At 51.0% G+C, this 20975-nt stretch overlaps 1 protein-coding gene across 2 annotated transcripts in view; it reads right to left on the bottom strand.

Moving 5' to 3' along the window:
* Positions 1–20975, bottom strand: part of LOC140390030 (unconventional myosin-VIIa-like) — a 172919-nt gene that overhangs the window by 123923 nt on the left and 28021 nt on the right. For both annotated transcript variants that reach the window (XM_072474873.1, XM_072474874.1), the window contains exons 5-6: positions 9952–10079; positions 2334–2460 (exon numbers count right to left, since the gene is read on the bottom strand). In XM_072474873.1, coding sequence (XP_072330974.1) covers positions 2334–2460; positions 9952–10079 — 255 coding nt within the window. The remainder of the gene's footprint in view (positions 1–2333; positions 2461–9951; positions 10080–20975) is intronic.

The raw sequence follows: 20975 nt of genomic DNA, 5'->3' as shown, positions 1-20975 counted from the left end.
CCCTCATCCACCTGTTTGGTCACCTTCTCAAAGAACTCAATAAGGTTTGTGAGGCACGACCTACCTTTCACAAAACCATGTTGACTATGTCTAACCAAATTATTCCTTTCCAGATGATTATACACCCTATCTCTCAACCTTTCCAAGCTTTTGCCCACAACAGAAGTAAGGCTCCCTGGTCTATAGTTACCGGGGTTGTCTCTACCCCCCTTCTTGAACAAGGGGACAACATTTGCTATCCTCCAGTCTTCTGGCACTATTCCTGTAGACAAAGATGACTTAAAGATCAAAACCATAGGCTCAGCAATCTCCTCCCTAGCTTCCCAGAGAATCCTAGGATAAATCCCATCCGGCCCAGGGGACTTATCTATTTTCATACTTTCCAGAATTGTTAACACCTCCTCCTTATGAACCTCACGCCCTTCTAGTCTAGTAGCCTGAATCTCAGTATTCTCCTCGACAACATTGTCTTTTTCCTGTGTGAAAAGTGTCGAAAAATATTCATTTAGCACCTCTCCTATCTCCTCGGACTCAAAGCACAACTTCCCACTACTGTCCTTGTCTGGCCCTACTCTTACCCTAGTCATTCTTTTATTCCTGACATATCTTTGGAATGTTATGGTAATTTTGGACAGAGGCTTCTTTAGGATATTTAGATTATGGACTTCACAAACAAACCGGTCCCACGGCATATCACTTAGCATGTGCGGTTCTGAACTCACGGTGCTCAGCGAGCTGACAAAACCTGGCTATGAAGACTGAGATGGACTCTTCAGGGTCTCGTAACACGGAGTTGAATTTATAATGTTGGAGGATAATCGAGGGCAAAATATTCCTTGACCAACGTCTGTCATTCGAGGCTATGGGCCAAGTGCTGGAAAATGGGATTAGGATTCGCCGATCCGGTGCCTTTCATGTGGTGGTGCAGACTCAATGGGCCGAAGGGCCTTTTCTGCACTGTATTTTTCTGTGATTCTGTGAACTTAACTGTCTGATCAAAGGTCTTTCAGTTGGGTGTCTCCGTAGACATGAAGTTTCGAATGAAATTATAAGTTTGGGGCCAGCAAACTGTCAGAAGAATCACCGTCTGCTTGTCTTCCCCTGTGATCTTGTTTGCGGTGAAGAAATAGCGGAGCTGCTCGATGTGCCAGCTCCAATCCTCAGCCCTTGATCAAATGAGTCTAGTCTACCAATAATAGGCATCTTCACTCACATTTCAATGTTCCCAATTCTCGTAGATCCATCTTTCCCTTTCCAATTGCTCCTTCCTTCCCCCCTCGAATTACCAAGTACTGCCGAATGTGATCGTACAATTTACATTGTCACCAATGCGGCGGCTCAAGAAACACTCTGGAGGCTTCCAGTAGAAACAAAGGGGTTTATTAACAAAAGGCAAAGGAAGCAAATGGGTCATGTCTCTCTGGCTCCAGGGTCCACACTGCCTGGGCCCCTGCACGCCGCAGTAACTCGCTATTGGCTGGAGTTTGCGCGCTCCCACATGATTGGCCCTGAGCCAGTCACATGGTCTGCCAGGCCCATCCCCTTAAAGGGGCCGTGATACCATATTAAACATTAAAATGAATGGTTAGCATGTTGCCCACATGCCAACCAATCCTCAGACCCCACATTGGGTTCAGTAAATCTGAAATTCCCATGAGAGAATTGACAGGGGGACAAGTTGAGACGAACTTTTGGTGATACCAACTTACCAGGGAGAAGGGAGGGTCTGGCCCTGGTATTTTCAATCACCATCGGGCTGTGCCAACAATGAACATGGAAAGTGCGGCTTGCCAGGAAAGTGCCAACCCCTCCTTTCCAGTTTGGGTTGGCACCTAAAAGCAGCAACATTTTAAATTTGGCTTCACGCTGCTCCTGTTTTGTCAGATTTGGCAATTGTGAAGATTGGGTCAATTGGGATCAAACACAATCCCTGCGGCTTCAAACTTTGACTGGCATCCAAGCTGGAATGGAGCCCAACAAGCAGCTAGCTGCCTTTCTTTACAATGTGGTACACATGCCAGCCTGACATAGTGTCACCATGAACAACCCCACTCACTCAACCTCGGGTCAAGTAAAACCACCAAAGACCAATCAATCCATTCACAAACAGGACGGGCAGCAAACGAGGCACTGGGAGAAAATGACTGCCAGACTGTTAGCCACTCCATTTTCAATTACCAACTTGAATAAATTCTCAAACTGGATACCTGCACAATGTGGAAGATGGGGGTAGCTGCTGAACTGGCCTGAGAAAGAAGCAAGGGATTCTCCACATAAAACCAAATGCAGAGATTGAAAGGTTGGCCGAGGAAAGGGAACACAGTCAGACTAACCTTCATAAACCCATCTGTAGGTGGAAAGCAGCCGACACAGAGAGACATTAGAATCCACCCTCTGGCGTAAACGTTCTTGCTGTAACACTCGGAGAGCTGCTTACAGATCTGGCAGTAAATCTCATCCCTGCAAGAACGACAAGGAAACAGTCAGGTGGATCAGTCTTTTGACAGAGACACATCTGATGCTCTTTCACTCTAACACAATGGGCAGGGTTTCCCGCTCCCGCCCTCCATGGGCGTGATCATAGAATCATAGAATTTACAGTGAAGGAGGCCATTCGGCCCATCGAGTCTGCACCGACTCTTGGAAAGAGCAACCTACTAAAGCCCACACCTCCAGTCTATCCCCGTAACCCAGTAGCCCAGCTAAGCTTTTATTGGACACTAAGGGCAATTTAGCATGGCCAATCCACCTAACCTACACATCTTTAGGTGGTGGGAGGAAACCGAAGTACCCAGAGGAAACCCACACAGACACGGGGAGAAAGTGTAGACTCCGCACAGGCAGTGACCCAGCTGGGAATCGAACCCTGGACCCTGGAGCTGTGAAGCAACTGTGCTAACCACTGTACTACCGTGCTGCCTTTTTGGTGGGAGGAGAGGTAAAATATCCCCCCACTCCCCACACACACTGAATCAAAAAAACCACATCAGTGACAAAATGGACCGATGTGCACCTGGCGAACCCGTGATTTGAAATGAAATGAAATGAAAACGCTTATTGTCACAAGTAGGCTTCAAATGAAGTCACTGTGAAAAGCCCCTAGTCACCACATTCCGGCACCTGCTCAGGGAGGCTGATACGGGAATTGAACCGTGCTGCTGTCCTGCCTTGGTCTGCTTTAAAAGCCAGCTATTTAGCCTTGTGCTAATGTTGTGGTCTATTTGCCTACCTTAACTCGCTCTGTGCTTTCAGCCACTCCGACTCCGCGCCAGGCTGTGGCTGTGTAGGCGATAGCACAACAATCCCAGGGCTCTTCAGAGCCAGGGCTCAAGGTACCAGAATGGTGCAGAATGGCAGGAGTGGAGGAGTGGGGGGGGGGGGGGTCAAGATCATAATGAGTGAAGAGCTGACAAAAGGAACGCTTCCATTTAGATTTCTAAGCTTCCATAGACTGCCCTTGACCGAGTCCAGGGAGGGGGAGGACATGTCAGTCGATTTTAGGTTCTGGTCATCATGGTGCGCAGGGTCTGGTCACCACCTCACACACTTTCGGGCATAATACTGGGCTGCAGATGGCACAGTCACAGTCAGGGGAGGCATCTGCAGCTTGTATAACAGGAGGTGTAGGGGCAGGCACTCAATGATCTCATGGTAGGGGAGGGTCTCTATGTGTCACTGTGAAATAGGCCTCAAGATGGAGAGGGGTAATGTCCACATGTGGCACAGGCACATCCACTTCAATGATTCATGGGGAAAGACAGAGGCCGCGACTTAGCGGTCCCATAGATTGTGGGCGTAAATCCCATAATGGCCACGGAATCTCACGAGCAGCCAAAACTGGGATTGGTGGCAGCTCAATCCCAGTTTGAGATCTTCCCCTGCATCCCCACCAGTGATGTAATCAGATTCATGCCCAGAAAGGGTGTAAATAATGCCTACCTTGATGCTACTCGTCTGCCCACGCCTTATCCTCCCACCCCTTTCACAGGTTCTGCCCCCGCCAACACCAGACATCGGGGCAGTGCCATCCACCTAGCATTGGGGTGGCCCCCCATTAGGATCAGGTCACTTGGGTCAGTTTGGGAAAATACCATCCTGGGATATCCACCACAATGACAATGGGATCAAGGATTGAAGGGGAGTTATTGGTGGGATGGAAAGCTATACATTCTGCTCCCCAGGATGAAGGGAGGGATTTCCAGTCATATAGGGAGGGTAGAAGCTGGTCTGGTAGTAAAACCTCAGCACCACCATCTTGCTACTGGAAGCAATGGCCCTTGAAAAGATGATGGTGAGCTGCCTTCTTGAACAGCTGCAGTCCATGTGGTGTAGGTGCACCTACTGTGCTCTTAGGGAGGGAGTTCCAGGATTTTGACCCAGCAACAGTGAAGGAACGGCGATTTATTTCCAAGTCAGGATGGTGACTTGGAGAGGAACCTCTAGGTGGTGGGGTTCCCAGGTATCGGCTGCCCTTGTCCTTCTAGGTGGTGGGAATCATGGGTTTGGAATGTGCTGCCTAAGGAGCCTTGGTGAGTTCCTGCAGTGCACCTTGTAGGTGGCACACGCGGCTGCTACTGTGCATCGGCGGTGGAGGAAGTGAATGTTTGTGGAAGGGATAACAATCAAGTGGGCTGCCTTGTCCTGGATGGCGTCGAGCTTTTTGAGTGTTGATGGAGCTGCACTCATCCAGGCAAGTGGGGAATATTCCATCATGCTCCTGACGTGTGCCTTGTCGGCGGTGGACGTTGGGGAGTCAGGAAGTGAGTTACTCGCCACAGGATTCCTAGTCTCTGACCTGCTCTTGTAGCCACAGTATTTATATGGGGGCCGGTTTAGCTCAGTTGGCTGGATGGCTAGTTCATGATGTAGAGCAAGGCCAACATTGAGGGTTCAATTCCCCTACCAGCCGAGGTTATTCATGAAAGTCCCGCCTTCTCAACTTTGCTCCTCACCTGAGGTGTGGTGACCCTTGGGTTAAATCACCACCAATCAGCTCTCCCCCTCAAAAGGGGAAAGCAGCCTATGGCCATCTGGGACTATGGCAAATTTAGATGGCTAATCCAATTCACTTTGTGGTCAATGGTAACCCCCAGGATGTTGATAGTGGGGGATTCAGTGATGGTAATGTCATTGAAATGTATGGGGAGATGGTTAGGTTTTCTCTTATTGGAGATGGTCATTGTCTGCCACTTGTGTGGCGTGAATGTAACTTGCCACTTTTCAGCCCAAGTCTTGCTGCATTTGGACATGGACTGCTTCATTATTTGAGGAGTCGTGAGTGGGTTAAATATTGTGCAGACATATTCGCAAACATCTCCACTTCTGACCTAATGATAGAAGGGAGGTCATTGATGAAGCAGCTGAAGGTGGTTGGGCCGAGGACACTAACCTGAGGAACTCCTGCAATGATGTCCTGGAGCTGAGATGATTGACCTCCAACCACAACAACCATCTTCCTTTGTGCCAGGTAAGACTCCAACCAGCGGAGAGTTTTCCCCCTGATTCCCTTTGACTCCAGTTTAGCTCGGGCTCCTTGATGCCACACCCGGTCAAATGCTGCCTTGATGTTAAGGGCAGTCACTCTCACCTCACCTTTGGCATTCAGCTCTTTTGTCCATGTTTGAAACAAGGCTGTCATGAGGTCAGGAGCTGAGTGACCCTGGCGGAACCCAAACTGAGTGTCCGTAAGCAGGTTGTTGCTGAGTAAGTGCCATTCGATAGCATTGTTGTTGACTCCTTCCATCACTTTGCTGTTGTTGGAGAGTAAACTGATAGGCGGTAATTTACTGGGCTGGATTTGCCTCTGCTTTTTGTGTACAAGACATACCTGGGCAATTTTCCACATTGCCGGCTGGATGGCAGTGTTGTAGTTGTACTGGAACAGTTTGGCTGGGAGCGGGGCCAATACTATTGCTGGAATATTGTTAGGCCCCATAGCCTTTGCAGTAACCAGTGCCTTCTGCCATTTTTTGATATCATGTGGGGTGAATCGAATTGGCTGAAGACTAGCATTTGTGACACTGGGGACCTCTGGAGAAGAGCGAGATGAATCATTCACTTGACACATCTGACTGAAGATTACTGCAAATTCTTCAGCCTTGCCTTTTGATCTGATGTCCATCACTGAGGATGGGGATATTTGTGGCGTCGCCTCCTCCAATGAGTTGTTTAATTGTCCACCACCATTTATGACTGGATGTGGCAGGACTGCTTAGCTCTGTATGTTACTTGCTGTTTATGTTGTTTCGCATGCACGTTGTCCTGTGTTGCAGCTTCACCAAGGTAACACCTCGGGCGGGATTCTCCGGTCGCTGATGGCGAAATTTGACGATCGGCCCAGGACAGGACCTTCATCAAGTTGGAGGTCCAACGGCTCCTGCAGGAGGGGATCATTGAGTCCAGCAACAGCCCCTGGAGACCTCAAGTGGTGGTAGTGAAGATTGGGGAGAAGCACAGGATGGTCATTGACTACAGTCAGACCATCAACCGGTACACGCAGCTCGACGCGTACCCCCTCCCACGCATATCTGACATGGTCAATCAGATTGCGCAGTATCGAGTCTTCTCCGCAGTCGACTTCAAGTCCGCCTACCACCAGCTCCCCATCCGCCCGGAGGACCGCCAATACACTGCATTCGAAGCAGATGGCCGCCTCTATCATTTCCTTAGAGTTCCCTTCGGCGTCACCAATGGGGTCTCGGTCTTCCAGCGAGAGATGGACCGAATGGTTGACCAGTACGGGCTGCGGGCCACGTTCCCGTACCTAAATAATGTCAACATCTGCGGCCACGATCAGCAGGATCACGATGCAAACCTCCAAAAATTCCTCCATACCGCCAAACTCCTTAACCTCACCTACAATAAGGAGAAATGCGTGATCCGCGCCAACCGCTTAGCCATCCTTGGCTACGTAGTGGAAAATGGAGTCCTAGAGCCTGACCCCGACCGCATGCGCCCCCTCCTGGAACTCCCTCTCTCCCACTGCCCAAGGCCCTGAAACGATGCCTGGGGTTTTTCTCATATTACGCCCAGTGGGTCCCTAATTATGCGGACAAGGCCCGCCCACTCATCAAGTCCACATTTTTTCCCCTGACGGCTGAGGCCCGCCAGGCCTTCAACCACATCAAGGCGGACACCGCCAAGGCCACAATGCACGCGGTCGACGAGACCCTCCCCTTTCAGGTGGAGAGCGATGCATCAGGCGTAGCTCTGGCCACCACCCTCAACCAGGCGGGCAGGCCCGTGGCTTTCTTTTCCCGCACCCTCCATGCCTCCGAAATTCAGCACTCCTCTGTCGAAAAGGAGGCCCAAGCCATTGTGGAAGCTGTGCGACATTGGAGGCATTACCTGGCCGGCAGGAGATTCACTCTCTTCACTGACCAACGGTCGGTTGCCTTCATGTTTAACAATACAAAGCGGGGCAAGACCAAAAATGACAAGATCTTGAGGTGGAGGGTCGAGCTCTCCACCTATAACTATGATATCTTGTATCGCCCGGGGAAGCTCAATGAGCCCTCAGGTGCCCTGTCCCGTGGTACATGTGCCAGCGCACAAGTGGACCGACTCCAGGCTCTCCACAATGACCTCTGCCACCCGGGAGTCACCCGGTTCTTCCGTTTTGTCAAGCCCCGCAACCTGCCCTACTCCATTGAGGAGGTCAGGACCGTAACCAGAGACTGCCCAGTCTGTGCAGAGTGCAAGCCGCACTTCTACCAGCCAGATCGAGCGCACCTGGTGAATGCTTCCCGCCCCTTTGAGCGCTTCAGCATGGACTTCAAAGGGCCCCTCCCCTCCACCGATCGCAACGTGTACTTCCTCAGCGTAATTGATGAGTACTCCCGGTTCCCTTTCCCCATTCCATGCCCCGACATGACTTCTGCCACGGTCATCAAGGCCCTGCACAGCACCTTCACCCTGGTCGGTTTCCCCGCCTACATCCACAGCGATCGGGGATCCTCCTTCATGAGTGATGAGCTGCATCAGTTCCTGCTCAGCAAGGACATCGCCTCGAGCAGGATGACCAGCTACAACCCCCGGGGAAAGGTGCAGGTGGAGAGGGAGAACAGGACGGTCTGGAAGGCCGTCATGCTGGCCCTTCGGACTAGAAATCTCCTGGTCTCCCGCTGGCAGGAGGTCCTCCCCGACGCGCTCCACTCCATCCGCTTGCTCCTGTGCACTACTAATGAGACCCCTCGCGATCGTGTGTTTGCCTTCCCTAGGAAGTCCACCTCCGGGGTCTCGCTCCCAACATGGCTGACAGTTCCTGGACCTGTCCTCCTCCGGAAGCATGTGCGGAGCCATAAATCGGATCCCTTGGTTGAAAAGTCCACCTCCTCCATGCAAACCCACAGTACGCCTACGTGGCACACCCCAACGGGCGACAGGACACAGTCTCCCTCCGGGACCTGGCACCCGCTGGGTCCTCACCCACGACCGTCGACCTGATACCACTCCCCCCCGGTTGCCTTGTTCACCCTTGCACCACCCACCCACCCACCAGCGAACCTCACCGCAGCCCCCACCCCAGCAGGATCCGTCCCCTCACTGGATCCACTAGGGGTGACAAAGGAGAGGACAACACGCTCCCGGAGTCGCAGGTGACCACATCGGTGCCCACACCACCATCAGGACTGAGGCGATCGCAGCGGAGGGTCAGATCTGTAAGGTTGTTCTTCACCCCCGCCAGACTTTTTTTAAACAGGGGGTGAATGTGGTAAACACCACTGGTAACACATTGCATGTATTACAGTACTGCCACTGTATTACAGGTACCACAGTAAATCCCAGCCTGCTGGCTCCTCCCAGCAGGCGACGTATAAAAGTGTATGCTCTCCTGCGCTGCTCCCATTCTGGTTCCAGCTGCAGGAGGCACAACATCTTATGCAATAAAGCCTCGATTGTTTCACCATTCTCGTCTCGTGGTAATTGACGGTACATCACTAACATGCCCTCCATGTACCGAAATAACTCAAGTAGGTTTAACAACTAAATGGAGATCCCACAGAGGCTCGGATAGTTTCAAACAAGTAAAATGGAGCAATGGATGGCATTTATTCAAGGGTATGGAGAGAGATAAGGGGTTCATGACGGTCATCATTAGGGAATTGACCAGAGCTGGGAAGGTCACACTAGCTCAGCGACAAATCAACATGACAATTATATTCATAAAGAATGATAAAACAATCAGAAAACTGCATGAATCTTAGATCAAAAATGGATAAAAGAAAATTGCAATTGATTATTGGTAGCAAACATGAGGATTGCCGGCACGTGAATAACTTGGCATAAAATAACTGTAAGAAGTCTTACAACACCCCTGTTAAAGCCCAACAGGTTCGTTTCGAATCACTAACTTTCAGAACACTGCTCCTTCCTCTTTGAAACAAAGGTGTTGGACTTTAACCTGGTGTTGTAAGACTTCTTACTGTGCTCACCCCAGTCCACGCTGGCATCTCCACATCATAAACTAACTGACAGCGAGGCAACGGTCATACCAATAAAGACAAGGAGCAGGAGTAGGCCATTCAGCCCCTCGAGCCTGATCCGCCATTTAACAGGATCATGGCTGATCCGTTGGTAATCTCATATCTGCACTCTGCCTACCTCCGATAACCTTCCATCCCCTTGCTAACCAAGAATCTGTCCACCTTTGCCTTAAAAACATTCAAAGACTCTGCTTCCACTGCCTTTTCAGGAATAGAGCTCCAAAAGACTCACAACCCCCTGAGTGAAAACATTTAACCTCATCTCCGTTTTAAATGGAAGATCCCTTATCCTGCCTGGCCGACCTCCTTGAGGAAACAATATGTGGTCAGTTCTGGAAAGCTGATGATTATATACTCAGACTTCCAGAAAGCTTTTGACAAAGTTCTCGACATAATGCTGCGACATAAAAGGAAGGAAGAAAAATACATTTTGTTACGTCTTGGGAAAGGATGTCTGGCAAATTACCTGATGTTGGGTCTGGCGATGCCATTGCCAATAATGAAATGAAGTTTTTCCAGGTTTGACATGGGTCTGTCTGTGATAGAATTTTCACCCACAAGTCTCTCTTCTCCAAGCGATGGATTCATTGGAACCTGTGAGGTCAACCAGGAGGTCAGTAGAGTTTTGGAACCAGATTCACAGCATTTGCAGGTTTGTGAACCGACTTGGAAATATATCGGCCAGTCCTTCGCTGGGTCAAAATCCTGGAACTCCCTCCCGAACAGCACTGTGGATGTACCTACACCTCAGGGACTGCAGCGGTTCAAGAAGGTGGTTCGCCACCATTTTCTCAAGCGCAATTACAGATGGGCAACAAATGCTAGTGAGGCTCAAATCCCTTGAATGAATAAAGAAAAAGTCCTAGACTACTATGGACTGTGGGCAGCACGGTAGCACAAGTGATTAGCACTGTGGCTTCACAGCGCTAGGGTCCCAGGTTCGATTCCCTGCTGGGTCACTGTTTGTGTGGAGTTTGCACGTTCTCCCCGTGTCTGCGTGGGTTTCCTCCGGGTGCTCCGGTTTCCTCCCACAGTCCAAAGATGTGCAGGTTAACTGGATTGGCCATGATAAATTGCCCTTGGTGTCCAAAAAGGGTTAGGAGGGGTTATTGGGTTACGGGGATAGGGTGGAGGTGAGGGCTTAAGTGGGTCGGTGCAGACTTGATGGGCCAAATGGCCTGCTTCTGCGCTGTATGTTCTATGTTGTTCTATGTGCCAGTTGGGGTGCTGGGAGGGAGCACCACCACCTGCAAGTTCCCCTCCAAGGCACACACCACCCTGACCTGAAATATATCACAGTTTCTTCATTGTTTCTGGATAAAAATCCCTGGAACTCGCTCCCGAACAACGTTGTGGGTGTATCTATACTACATGAATGGCAGCGGAACATGATTTAACGTCGATAGCTCCACAGGCCCAGGTGAGATGTATCCTCGGCTGCTGTGTGAGGAAAGGGAGGAGATTGCAGGGGTTCTAACGCTAATTGTCAAATCAGCTCTGGCCACAGGAGAGGTGCAAGAGGACTCGAGGACAGCTAACGTGGTGCCATTCTTTAAGTAGGGAAAAGCCAGGTAATTTCAGGCCAGTGAGTCTAACATCGGTGGTAGAGGAATTATTGGAAAAAGTTCTGAGGGACAGAATTAATCTCCACTTAGAAAGACAAGGATTAATCAAAGACAGTCAGCATGGCTTTGTCAAGGGGACAGCTAACAAATTTGATTTAATTTTTTGAGGTGAAGATGAGGTGTGTAGATGAGGGCAGTGCAGTTGATGTAGTCTACATGAACTTTCGTAAGGCTTTTAACAAGATCCCACATTGGAGACTGATCAAGAAGGTAAGATCCCACAGGATCCAGGACAATTTGGCAAATTGGATCCAAAATTGGTTGAGTGGCAGGAGGCAGAGGGTGATGGTCAAAGCTTGTTTTTGTGACTGGAAGCCTGTCCAGTGGTCCAGTGCAGGGATCGGTGCTGGATCCCTTGTTGTTTATAATGATCTACACGTGAATGTGGGGGTATGATCGGTAAGTTCGCAGATAGCACGAAAATTGGTGGTGTGGTAAATTGTGATGAGGAAAGCCTTAGATTACAGGATGATATAGATGGGCTGGTCAGTTGGGCAGAACAGTGGAAAATGGAATTTAGCCCTGAAAAGTAAGGTGATGCGCTTTGGAGGACTAACAAGGCAAGGGAATGTGAAATGAAATGAAATGAAAATGGCTTATTGTCACGAGTAGGCTTCAATGAAGTTACTGTGAAAAGCCCCTAGTCGCCACATTCCGGCGCCTGTTCGGGGAGGCCGGTACGGGAATTGAACCTGTGCTGCTGGCCTTGTTCTGCATTACAAGTTGTACAATGAACAGTAGGATGCTGGGAAGTACAGAGGACCAGAGGGACCTTGGGTGCAGGTCCATAGGTCCCTGAAGACAGCAGGACAGGTAGATAATGTTGTTAAAAAGATATGGAATATTTGCTTTTATTGGCCGAAACATAGAATATAAGAACAGGGAGGTTATGATGGAACTGTATAAGACACTCGATAGGTCACAGCTAGAGTACTGTGTGCAATCCTGGTCACCACACGAGAGGGAGGATGTGATTGCACGAGAAAGGGTGCAGAGGAGATTCACTAGAATGTAGCCTGGGCTGGAGAGTTTCAGCTATGAATCCCAGCTGGTTAGGCTGGGATTGTTTATCTTAGAGCAGAGAAGTCTGAGGGGAGACCTGATCGAGGTGTATAAAACTATGAGGGGCATAGATGGACGAGAAGAAACCTTTCCCCTTGGTAGAGGAGTCAATTGCCAGGGGGCGTAGATTTAGATAGGTATGGGGCAGGAGATTTAGAGGGGGTTTCAGGAAAAACCTTCACCAGAGGGCGGTGGGAATTGGGAACTCACTGCCTGAAAGGGTGATAGAGGCGGGAACCCTCACAGCATCTTAAGAAGCATTTAGATGAGCACTTGAAATGGCATATTATGCAAGACCAAGTGCTGGAAAATGGGGTTGAAATAGAGAGATGTTTGATGGCTAGCACATACCTGATGGGCCAAATGGCCTCTTTTTATGCTGTACAACTCTATGACTCTATGGCTAGGACGAAGGCACCTTTGTAAGGGCAATTAGGGATAAGAGAAATAGCTGGATTGTGTGCTAGCTCCAAAAGCCAGAACAATTTGCCACTATGAAAATGGTAATGTTTGGTCAGGTATTTGAGATTTGAATTCGAGAGAAACATCTGTTCTAGTTTCCAAACAGCCATGAACATTCTGAATAAGGTTGGTTAATCGCCCAAATATTTACAGGAGGATCCGGGACGGAAACCCGGAAAAGTTGGGGACAGATCTAACAGCAGGACCTCAAAATCATCCTTTTCTTCTTGCAGGAGAGCAGCACCAAGCAGTGACAATGAAGGGACCACTTGTGATGGTGATCACATGTCGAGTGTAATTGAATGTTCTGAGTGGGGATGGGAGGAGTCAGTGGATTTCAGGGGCCGGGTTGCAAATTGGGGGTTTGTGGAGGGTGTGTGTAGGGGGAGGGTGGTTGTAGAAATGATCGCCGGTAGCTCCAAGGGTGAGAGGAGGGATGAAGGCTTGTGTTTTAAGGGTCGGGGCTACTTCAACTGGCCCACAAGGCGTGCTATAAAAGGCATGTCCATTCTGGATTTGGCAGCTCCCATCGCCCTTTCATTGCCTGGTTTCCCCCAGCCCTGGCAGACCAGGCTGGCAGCAGTTCAATTTAAAACAGGCTTCCAGCTGCAATGTACGAGCATCTTTTAAAATGATAATGAAGAGTCATGACTCCCCTGGGTGGGATACATGCACGACCTGTAAACCACCCCCACACGAACAGTGTCAGCTACATACACAGCAGGTTGAGGATGCATTTCCAGTTTTCTTTCAGAGATTAACCAGTGGCCCCTGCCTGCTGTGTGGAAATTAACATCAAGGCTAAGATATGGGAATGTGGAGGGAGATAAACTGCAAACGACCCTAACAGGTTTCCACCATCAATTGGTAAAAACATTCCCCAAGCCCAAAATATCTGATGCGCAATCAATTACTCTCAAGACAAGGTGAGTCATAACTAATAGGCTTTAATCTGCTAGAACTCTTCCCCAGCAGCTTCGATACAGAAAGTGAAGGCTGCTGGGACGGCATTGGTTGTTATACTCCCCCTCTCAGGGCGGAGCTATGTACATCAGCCAATGGTAGACTCCTGGGTCTAACCAATGGTCATCCACCTCTCAGGTACCGCAATACCTGGTATTACCACAATATCCAACTCTTCAAAACCTAACAATTTACAGCAGAGCTGATAGTTTTCTTTTTTTTAAAAAATATATTTTATTCAAGATTTTTGGCCAAACATAACAGTACGTAGTGTTTCTTTTACACAACAATAAAGCAATATAAATAACAGTGGCCAGTTTTAAACAAATAAATAAATAATATATGAACAAAATCAAAAACAAAACTAAATGGCAACTGCCTTGTCCAAAATAAATACTCTGCAAAAATACAATCCAACAATCCAATATACAATTACCTCTCACAACTACCTATACATATTATACATATACAATAACATCTCTGAGAGTCCGTTTGATTCCTCCCCCCCTCCTCCCCTCCCCCCCCCCCCCCCCCCCCCCGGGTTGCTGCTGTTGTCTACTTCTTTTCCATTCCCTCTATCTTTCTGTGAGGTAATCGACGAACGGTTGCCACCGCCTGGTGAACCCCTGAGCCGAACCCCTTAATACGAACTTAATCCGTTCTAACTTTATAAACCCTGCCATGTCGTTTATCCAGGTCTCCACACCCGGGGGTTTGGCTTCCTCCCACATTAACAATATCCTGCGCCGGGCTACTAGGGACGCAAAGGCCAACACGTCAGCCTCTCTCGCCTCCTGCACTCCCGGCTCTTCTGCAACCCCAAATATAGCCAACCCCCAGCTTGGTTCGACCCGGACCCCTACCACCTTCGAAAGCACCTTTGCCACCCCCACCTAGAACCCCTGTAGTGCCGGGCATGACCAGAATATCTGGGTGTGATTCGCTGGGCCTCTCGAGCATCTCGCACACCTATCCTCTACCCCCAAAAATTTACTGAGCCGTGCTCCAGTCATATGCGCCCTGTGTAACACCTTAAATTGTATCAGGCTTAGCCTGGCACACGAGGACAATGAGTTTACCCTACGTAGGGCATCAGCCCACAACCCCTCCTCAATCTCCTCCCCCAGCTCCCCTTCCCACTTCCCTTTCAGCTCATCCACCATGATCTCCCCCTCGTCCCTCATTTCCCTGTATATGTCCGACACCTTACCATCCCCCACCCATGTCTCTGAGATCACTCTATCCTGCACCTCCTGCGTCGGGAGCTGCGGGAATTCCCTCACCTGTTGCCTCGCGAAAGCCCTCAATTGCATGTACCGAAATGCATTCCCTTGGGGCAACCCATATTTTTCCGTTAGCGCTCCCAGACTCGCAAACGTTCCATCTACAAACAGATCTCTCAGTTGTACTACCCCAGCTCTTTGCCATGCTCCAAATCCCCCATCCATTCTCCCCGGGACGAACCTATGATTGTTTCTTATCGGGGACCGCACCGAAGCTCCCGTCCTTCCCCTATGCCGTCTCCACTGCCCCCAAATTTTCAATGTAGCCACCACCACCGGGCTTGTGGTGTATTTCTTTGGTGAGAACGGCAACGGTGCAGTCACCATTGCTTGTAGGCTAGTCCCCCTGCAGGACGCCCTCTCCAATCTCTTCCACGCCGCTCCCTCCCCTTCTCCCATCCACTTACACACCATTGAAACATTGGCGGCCCAGTAGTACTCACTTAGGCTCGGCAGTGCCAGCCCCCCCCTGTCCCTACTACGCGGCAAGAATCCCCTCCTCACTCTCGGGGTCTTCCCAGCCCACACAAAACTCATAATACTCTTCTCGATTCTTTTGAAAAAAGCCTTCGTGATCACCACCGGGAGGCACTGAAACACAAAAAGGAATCTCGGGAGGACCACCATTTTAACCGCCTGCACCCTACCTGCCAATGACAGGGGCACCGTGTCCCATCTCTTCAAGTCCTCCTCCATCTGGTCCACCAACCGCGTTAAATTAAGCCTGTGTAAAGTACCCCAATTCTTGGTTATCTGGATCCCCAAGTACCGGAAGTCCCTTGTTACCTTCCTCAACGGTAAATCCTCTATCTCTCTGCTCTGCTCCCCTGGATGCACCACAAACACCTCACTTTTCCCCATGTTCAGTTTGTACCCTGAAAAATCCCCAAACTCCCAAAGTATCCGCATTATCTCTGGCATCCCCTCCGCCGGGTCCGCCACATATAGCAACAAATCATCCGCATACAGAGATACCCGGTGTTCTTCTCCCCCGCTGAGTACTGCCCTCCACTTCCTGGAACCCCTCAATGCTATGGCCAGGTTTTCAATCGCCAATGCAAACAATAACGGGGACAGAGGACATCCCTGCCTCGTCCCTCTATGGAGCCGAAAATAGTCAGACCCCCCCGTCCATTCGTGACCACGCTCGCCATCGGGGCCCTATACAGCAACTGTACCCACCTGATATACCCATCCCCAAAACCAAATCTCCTCAGCACCTCCCACAAATAATCCCACTCCACTCTATCAAATGCTTTCTCGGCATCCATCGTCACCACTATCTCCGCTTCCCCCTCTGGTGGGGGCATCATCATTACCCCTAGCAGCCTCCGTATATTTGTATTCAGCTGTCTCCCCTTCACAAACCCAGTTTGGTCCTCATGAACCACCCCCGGGACACAATCCTCTATCCTCATTGCCATTACCTTGGCCAGAATCTTAGCGTCCACATTCAGGAGGGAAATGGGCCTGTAGGACCCGCATTGCAGCGGGTCTTTTTCCTTCTTTAGGAGGAGCGATATCGTTGCCTCTGACATAGTCGGGGGCAGCTGCCCCCTTTCCCTCACCTCATTAAAGGTTCTCATCAGTAGCGGGGCCAGCAAGTCCATATATTTCCTATAGAATTCAACTGGGAATCCGTCTGGTCCCGGGGCCTTCCCCGCCTGCATACTCCCAATCCCTTTCACCACTTCCTCCGTCTCAATCTGTGCTCCCAGTCCCACCCTCTCCTGCTCCTCCACCTTGGGAAATTCCAGCTGATCCAGAAAGCACATCATTCTCTGCTTCCCATACGGGGGCTGAGCTTCATATAATCTTTCGTAAAATGCCTTGAACACTCCATTCACTCTCTCCGCTCCCCGCTCCATCTCTCCCTCCTCATCTCTCACCCCCCTATCTCCCTCGCTGCTCCCCTTTTCCTCAGTTGGTGGGCCAGCAACCTGCTCGCCTTCTCCCCGTATTCGTACTGTACACCCTGTGCCTTCCTCCATTGTGCCTCTGCATTACCCGTAGTCAACAAGTCAAATTCTACATGTAGCCTTTGCCTTTCCCTGTACAGTCCCTCCTCCGGTGCCTCCGCATATTGTCTGTCCACCCTCAGAAGTTCTTTCAACAACCGCTCCCTTTCCCTACCCTCCTGCTTTCCTTTATGTGCCCTAATAGATATCAGCTCCCCTCTAACCACTGCCTTCAGCGCCTCCCAGACCACTCCCACCTGTACCTCCCCATTATCATTGAGTTCCAAGTACCTTTCAATACACCCCCTCACCCTTAAGCACACCCCCTCATCTGCCAATAATCCCATGTCCATTCTCCAGGGGGACGCTGTTGTTTTTCTTCCCCTATCTCCAGGTCCATCCAATGTGGAGCATGATCCGAAATGGCTATAGCCGTGTACTCCGTCCCCGTCACCTTTGGGATCAGTGCCCTTCCCAGAACAAAAAAGTCTATCCGTGAATAAACTTGTGGACATAGGAGAAAAACGAAAACTCCTTACTCCTAGGTCTACTAAATCTCCAGGGGTCTACTCCTCCCATCTGCTCCATAAAGTCCTTAAGCACCCTAGCTGCAGCCGGCCTCCTTCCGGTCCTGGACCTCGATCTGTCCAGCCCTGGGTCCAGCACCGTATTAAAATCTCCACCCATTATCAACTTCCCCACTTCTAGGTCCAGGATTCGTCCCAACATACGCCTCATAAAGCTGGCATCATCCCAGTTCGGGGCATATACGTTCACTAATACCACCGCCTCCCCTTGCAATTTGCCACTCACCATCACGTATCTGCCCCCACTATCCGCCACTAGAGTCTTTGCCTCAAACATTACCTGCTTCCCCACTAGTATGGCCACCCCCCTGTTTTTTGCGTCTAGCCCCGAATGAAACACCTGCCCACCCATCTTTTGCGAAGTCTAACCTGGTCTATCAGCTTCGGATGCGTCTCCTGAAGCATAACCACATCTGCCTTAAGTTTCTTTAGGTGTGCGAGTACCCGTGCCCTCTTAATTGGCCCATTCAGCCCTCTCACATTCCACGTGATCAACCGGGTTGGGGGGCTCTTTTACCCCCCCCCCCCCTTGACGACTAGCCATCTCCTTTTCCAATCCAGCTCCTCACCCGGTTCCCACGTAGCCGTATCTCCCCCAAGCGGCGCCCCCCCGCCCCGACCACCCCCCCCATACCAGCTCCCCCTTCTCCCCAGCAGCAGCAACCCAGTTAACCCCCTCCCCCCCACTAGATCCCAAACTAGCGTAATTGCACCCCCCATGTTGCCACCAGAAGTCAGCAAACTCTGGCTGACCTTGGCTTCCCCCCGTGACCTCGGCTCACACTGTGCAAGTCCTTCCTGCTTCCCTGTTCCCGCCGTGATTACCATAGCGTGGGAACAAAGCCCGCGCTTCCCTTTTGGCCCCGCCCCCAATGGCCAGCGCCCTCAGCTCCTCATCCTCCCTCCCCCACGACATGGGGAAGAGAGAAAAGTTACAGGGTCGCAGGATTAACAACTTGGGAAGTCATCTCTTCCCTCTTTTCCCCCCTTCATCCCACATATTCACCCCCCCCACTTTGTCCCAAACGTTCTTTTTATGGCCCGCTCACTCCAGTTTCTCCTCGACAATAAATGCCCATGCCTCATCTGCCGTTTCGAAGTAGTGGTGTTTCCCTTGATGTGTGACCCACAGTCTTGCCGGTTGCAGCATTCCAAATTTAATCTTCCTTTTGTGCAGCACCGCCTTGGCCCGATTAAAGCTTGCCCTCCTTCTCGCCACCTCCGCACTCCAATCTTGATATACGCGGATCACTGCGTTCTCCCACCTACTGCTCCGAGTTTTCTTTGCCCATCTGAGGACCGTCTCTCTGTCCTTATATCGGAGAAATCTCACCACTATGGCTCGAGGAATTTCTCCAGCCCTCGGTCTTCGCGCCATAACTCGATAGGCTCCCTCCACCTCCAGCGGACCCGTCGGGGCCTCCGATCCCATTAACGAGTGCAGCATCGTGCTCACATATGCCCCGACGTCCACCCCTTCTACACCATCGGGAAGACCAAGAATCCTTAAATTCTTCCTCCTCGCATTATTCTCCAGCACCTCCAGCCTTTCCACACACCTTTTGTGTTGTGCCTCGTGCATCTCCGTTTTCACCACCAGGCCCTGTATATCGTCCTCATTCTCAGCAGCCTTTGCCTTCACGACCCGAAGCTCCTGTTCCTGGGTCTTTTGCTCCTCCTTTAGCCTCTCAATCGCTTGTAATATCGGGGCCAACAGCTCCTTCTTCATCTCCTTTTTGAGTTCTTCCACGCAACGCCGCAGGAACTCTTGTTGGTCAGGGCCCCATATTAAACTGCCTCCTTCCGACGCCATCTTGCTTTGTGCCTGCCTTCCTGCCCGCTGCTCTAGAGGATCCACCGCAATCCGGCCACCTTCCTCTCTTTTTTCCATACGTGTCCAGGGGGGATTCCCTTCTGGTTTACAGCACAGTGTTTTTTGCCGTTAAAATTGCCGTTGGGGCTCCTGTCAAGAGCCCAAAAGTCCGTTCCACCGGGAGCTGCCGAAACATGTGACCTAGCTGGTCATCGCCGCACCCGTAAGTCGAGCTGATAGTTTTCATCCACAAAACAGGAAACACTGGGTTTCAGATGCAGAACAATGAAATAAATACTCTGGTCACAATGGGTTACCATCCAGGGAAAAACCTCATGAGGAATGATGCATGATCAATTGCACAAAGTCTAAAGTTAGGTACAACTGTGGTTTTATTACAGTCAGATGCGTGGCCTCCTGCTGCAGCTGGAGAAATGGCAGGGCACTGGAGGTCATACATATTTATACAGTTCTCCGTGGGCAGAGCCAGCCGGCAGGAGCTACCGGCGAACCTGTAGTGCAGGTCCTACCTTACATCTCCTATTACAGTGGTTCACCACATTCACCCCCTGTTAAAAATGAGTCAGGTGGGGGTGACGTGAAACTATATACATTTAGTGCAATTATGTACAGTGGTAGGGAAAGATAAGTCCATGTTGACGGTCCGGAGTCCGTCAAAGGTTCAGCCGGTCCGGTGCTTTGGTGCTTCGTTGGGAGCGGCGTAACGGTGGCGGCGAAGTCGGTGCTGGCGGTGGTGGAGGTGGCACCGATGACGGTGGTGGCGGTGCTGATGCTGGCCAGTCATCGGGGAACTCCGGGAGCGTGCCAAAGTCCTCTCCATTCTCTTGTGCGGAAAAGGGGAGGGGGCGGTGGTCTGGTGGGGTCAATATTGGCGGCGCAGTGGGAGGTGGGTGTGTGTGTTGGGGTGGAACCTGACGGTGCCAGGTCCCTGAGTGAGACAGTATCTTGGCAGCCGTCGGGGTACTCAACGTAGGCATATTGAGGGTTGGCTTGGAGCAGGTGAACCCTGTCCACCAAGGGGTCCGCCTTGTGGAGTCGGACGTGCCTACGGAGAAGGACCGGTCCTGGAGCAGCGAGCCAAGTCGGGAGCGACACCCCGGATGTGGACTTCCTGGGGAAGGTAAAAACACGTTCGTGGGGTGTGTTATTCGTGGCGGTGCACAATAGTGACCGGATGGAGTGCAGAGCGTCAGGGAGGACCTCCTGCCAGCGAGAGGCTGGGAAGTTCCTGGACCGTAGGGCCAGTTGGACAGCCCTCCAAACCATCCCATTCTCCCGTTCTACTTGCCCGTTTCCCCGGGGGTTATAACTGGTCGTCCTGCTGGAGGCTATACCCCTGCTGAGCAGGAACTGACGCAGCTCATCGCTCATGAATGAGGATCCCCTATCACTGTGGATGTAGGCGGGGAAACCGAACAGAGCAAAGATGGTGCTGAGGGCCTTGATGACGGTGGCAGATGTTATATCGGGGCATGGGATGGCGAAGGGGAATCTGGAGTACTCATCGGCCACACTAAGAATGTACGTGTTACGGTCGGTGGAGGGAAGGGGCCCTTTGAAATCCACGCTGAGGCGTTCAAAGGGGCGGGAAGCCTTCACCAGGCACGCACAGTCCGGCCGGTAGAAGTGCGGCTTCCACTCCGCACAGACCTGGCAGTCCCTGGTGACTGTCCTTACTTCCTCGACGGAGTAGGGCAGATTGCGAGCTTTGACCAG

Source organism: Scyliorhinus torazame, chromosome 14, assembly GCF_047496885.1.
Source record: "Scyliorhinus torazame isolate Kashiwa2021f chromosome 14, sScyTor2.1, whole genome shotgun sequence".
NCBI classification, from domain to species: domain Eukaryota; kingdom Metazoa; phylum Chordata; class Chondrichthyes; order Carcharhiniformes; family Scyliorhinidae; genus Scyliorhinus; species Scyliorhinus torazame.
This window is presented reverse-complemented; position numbering and strand designations above follow the sequence as displayed.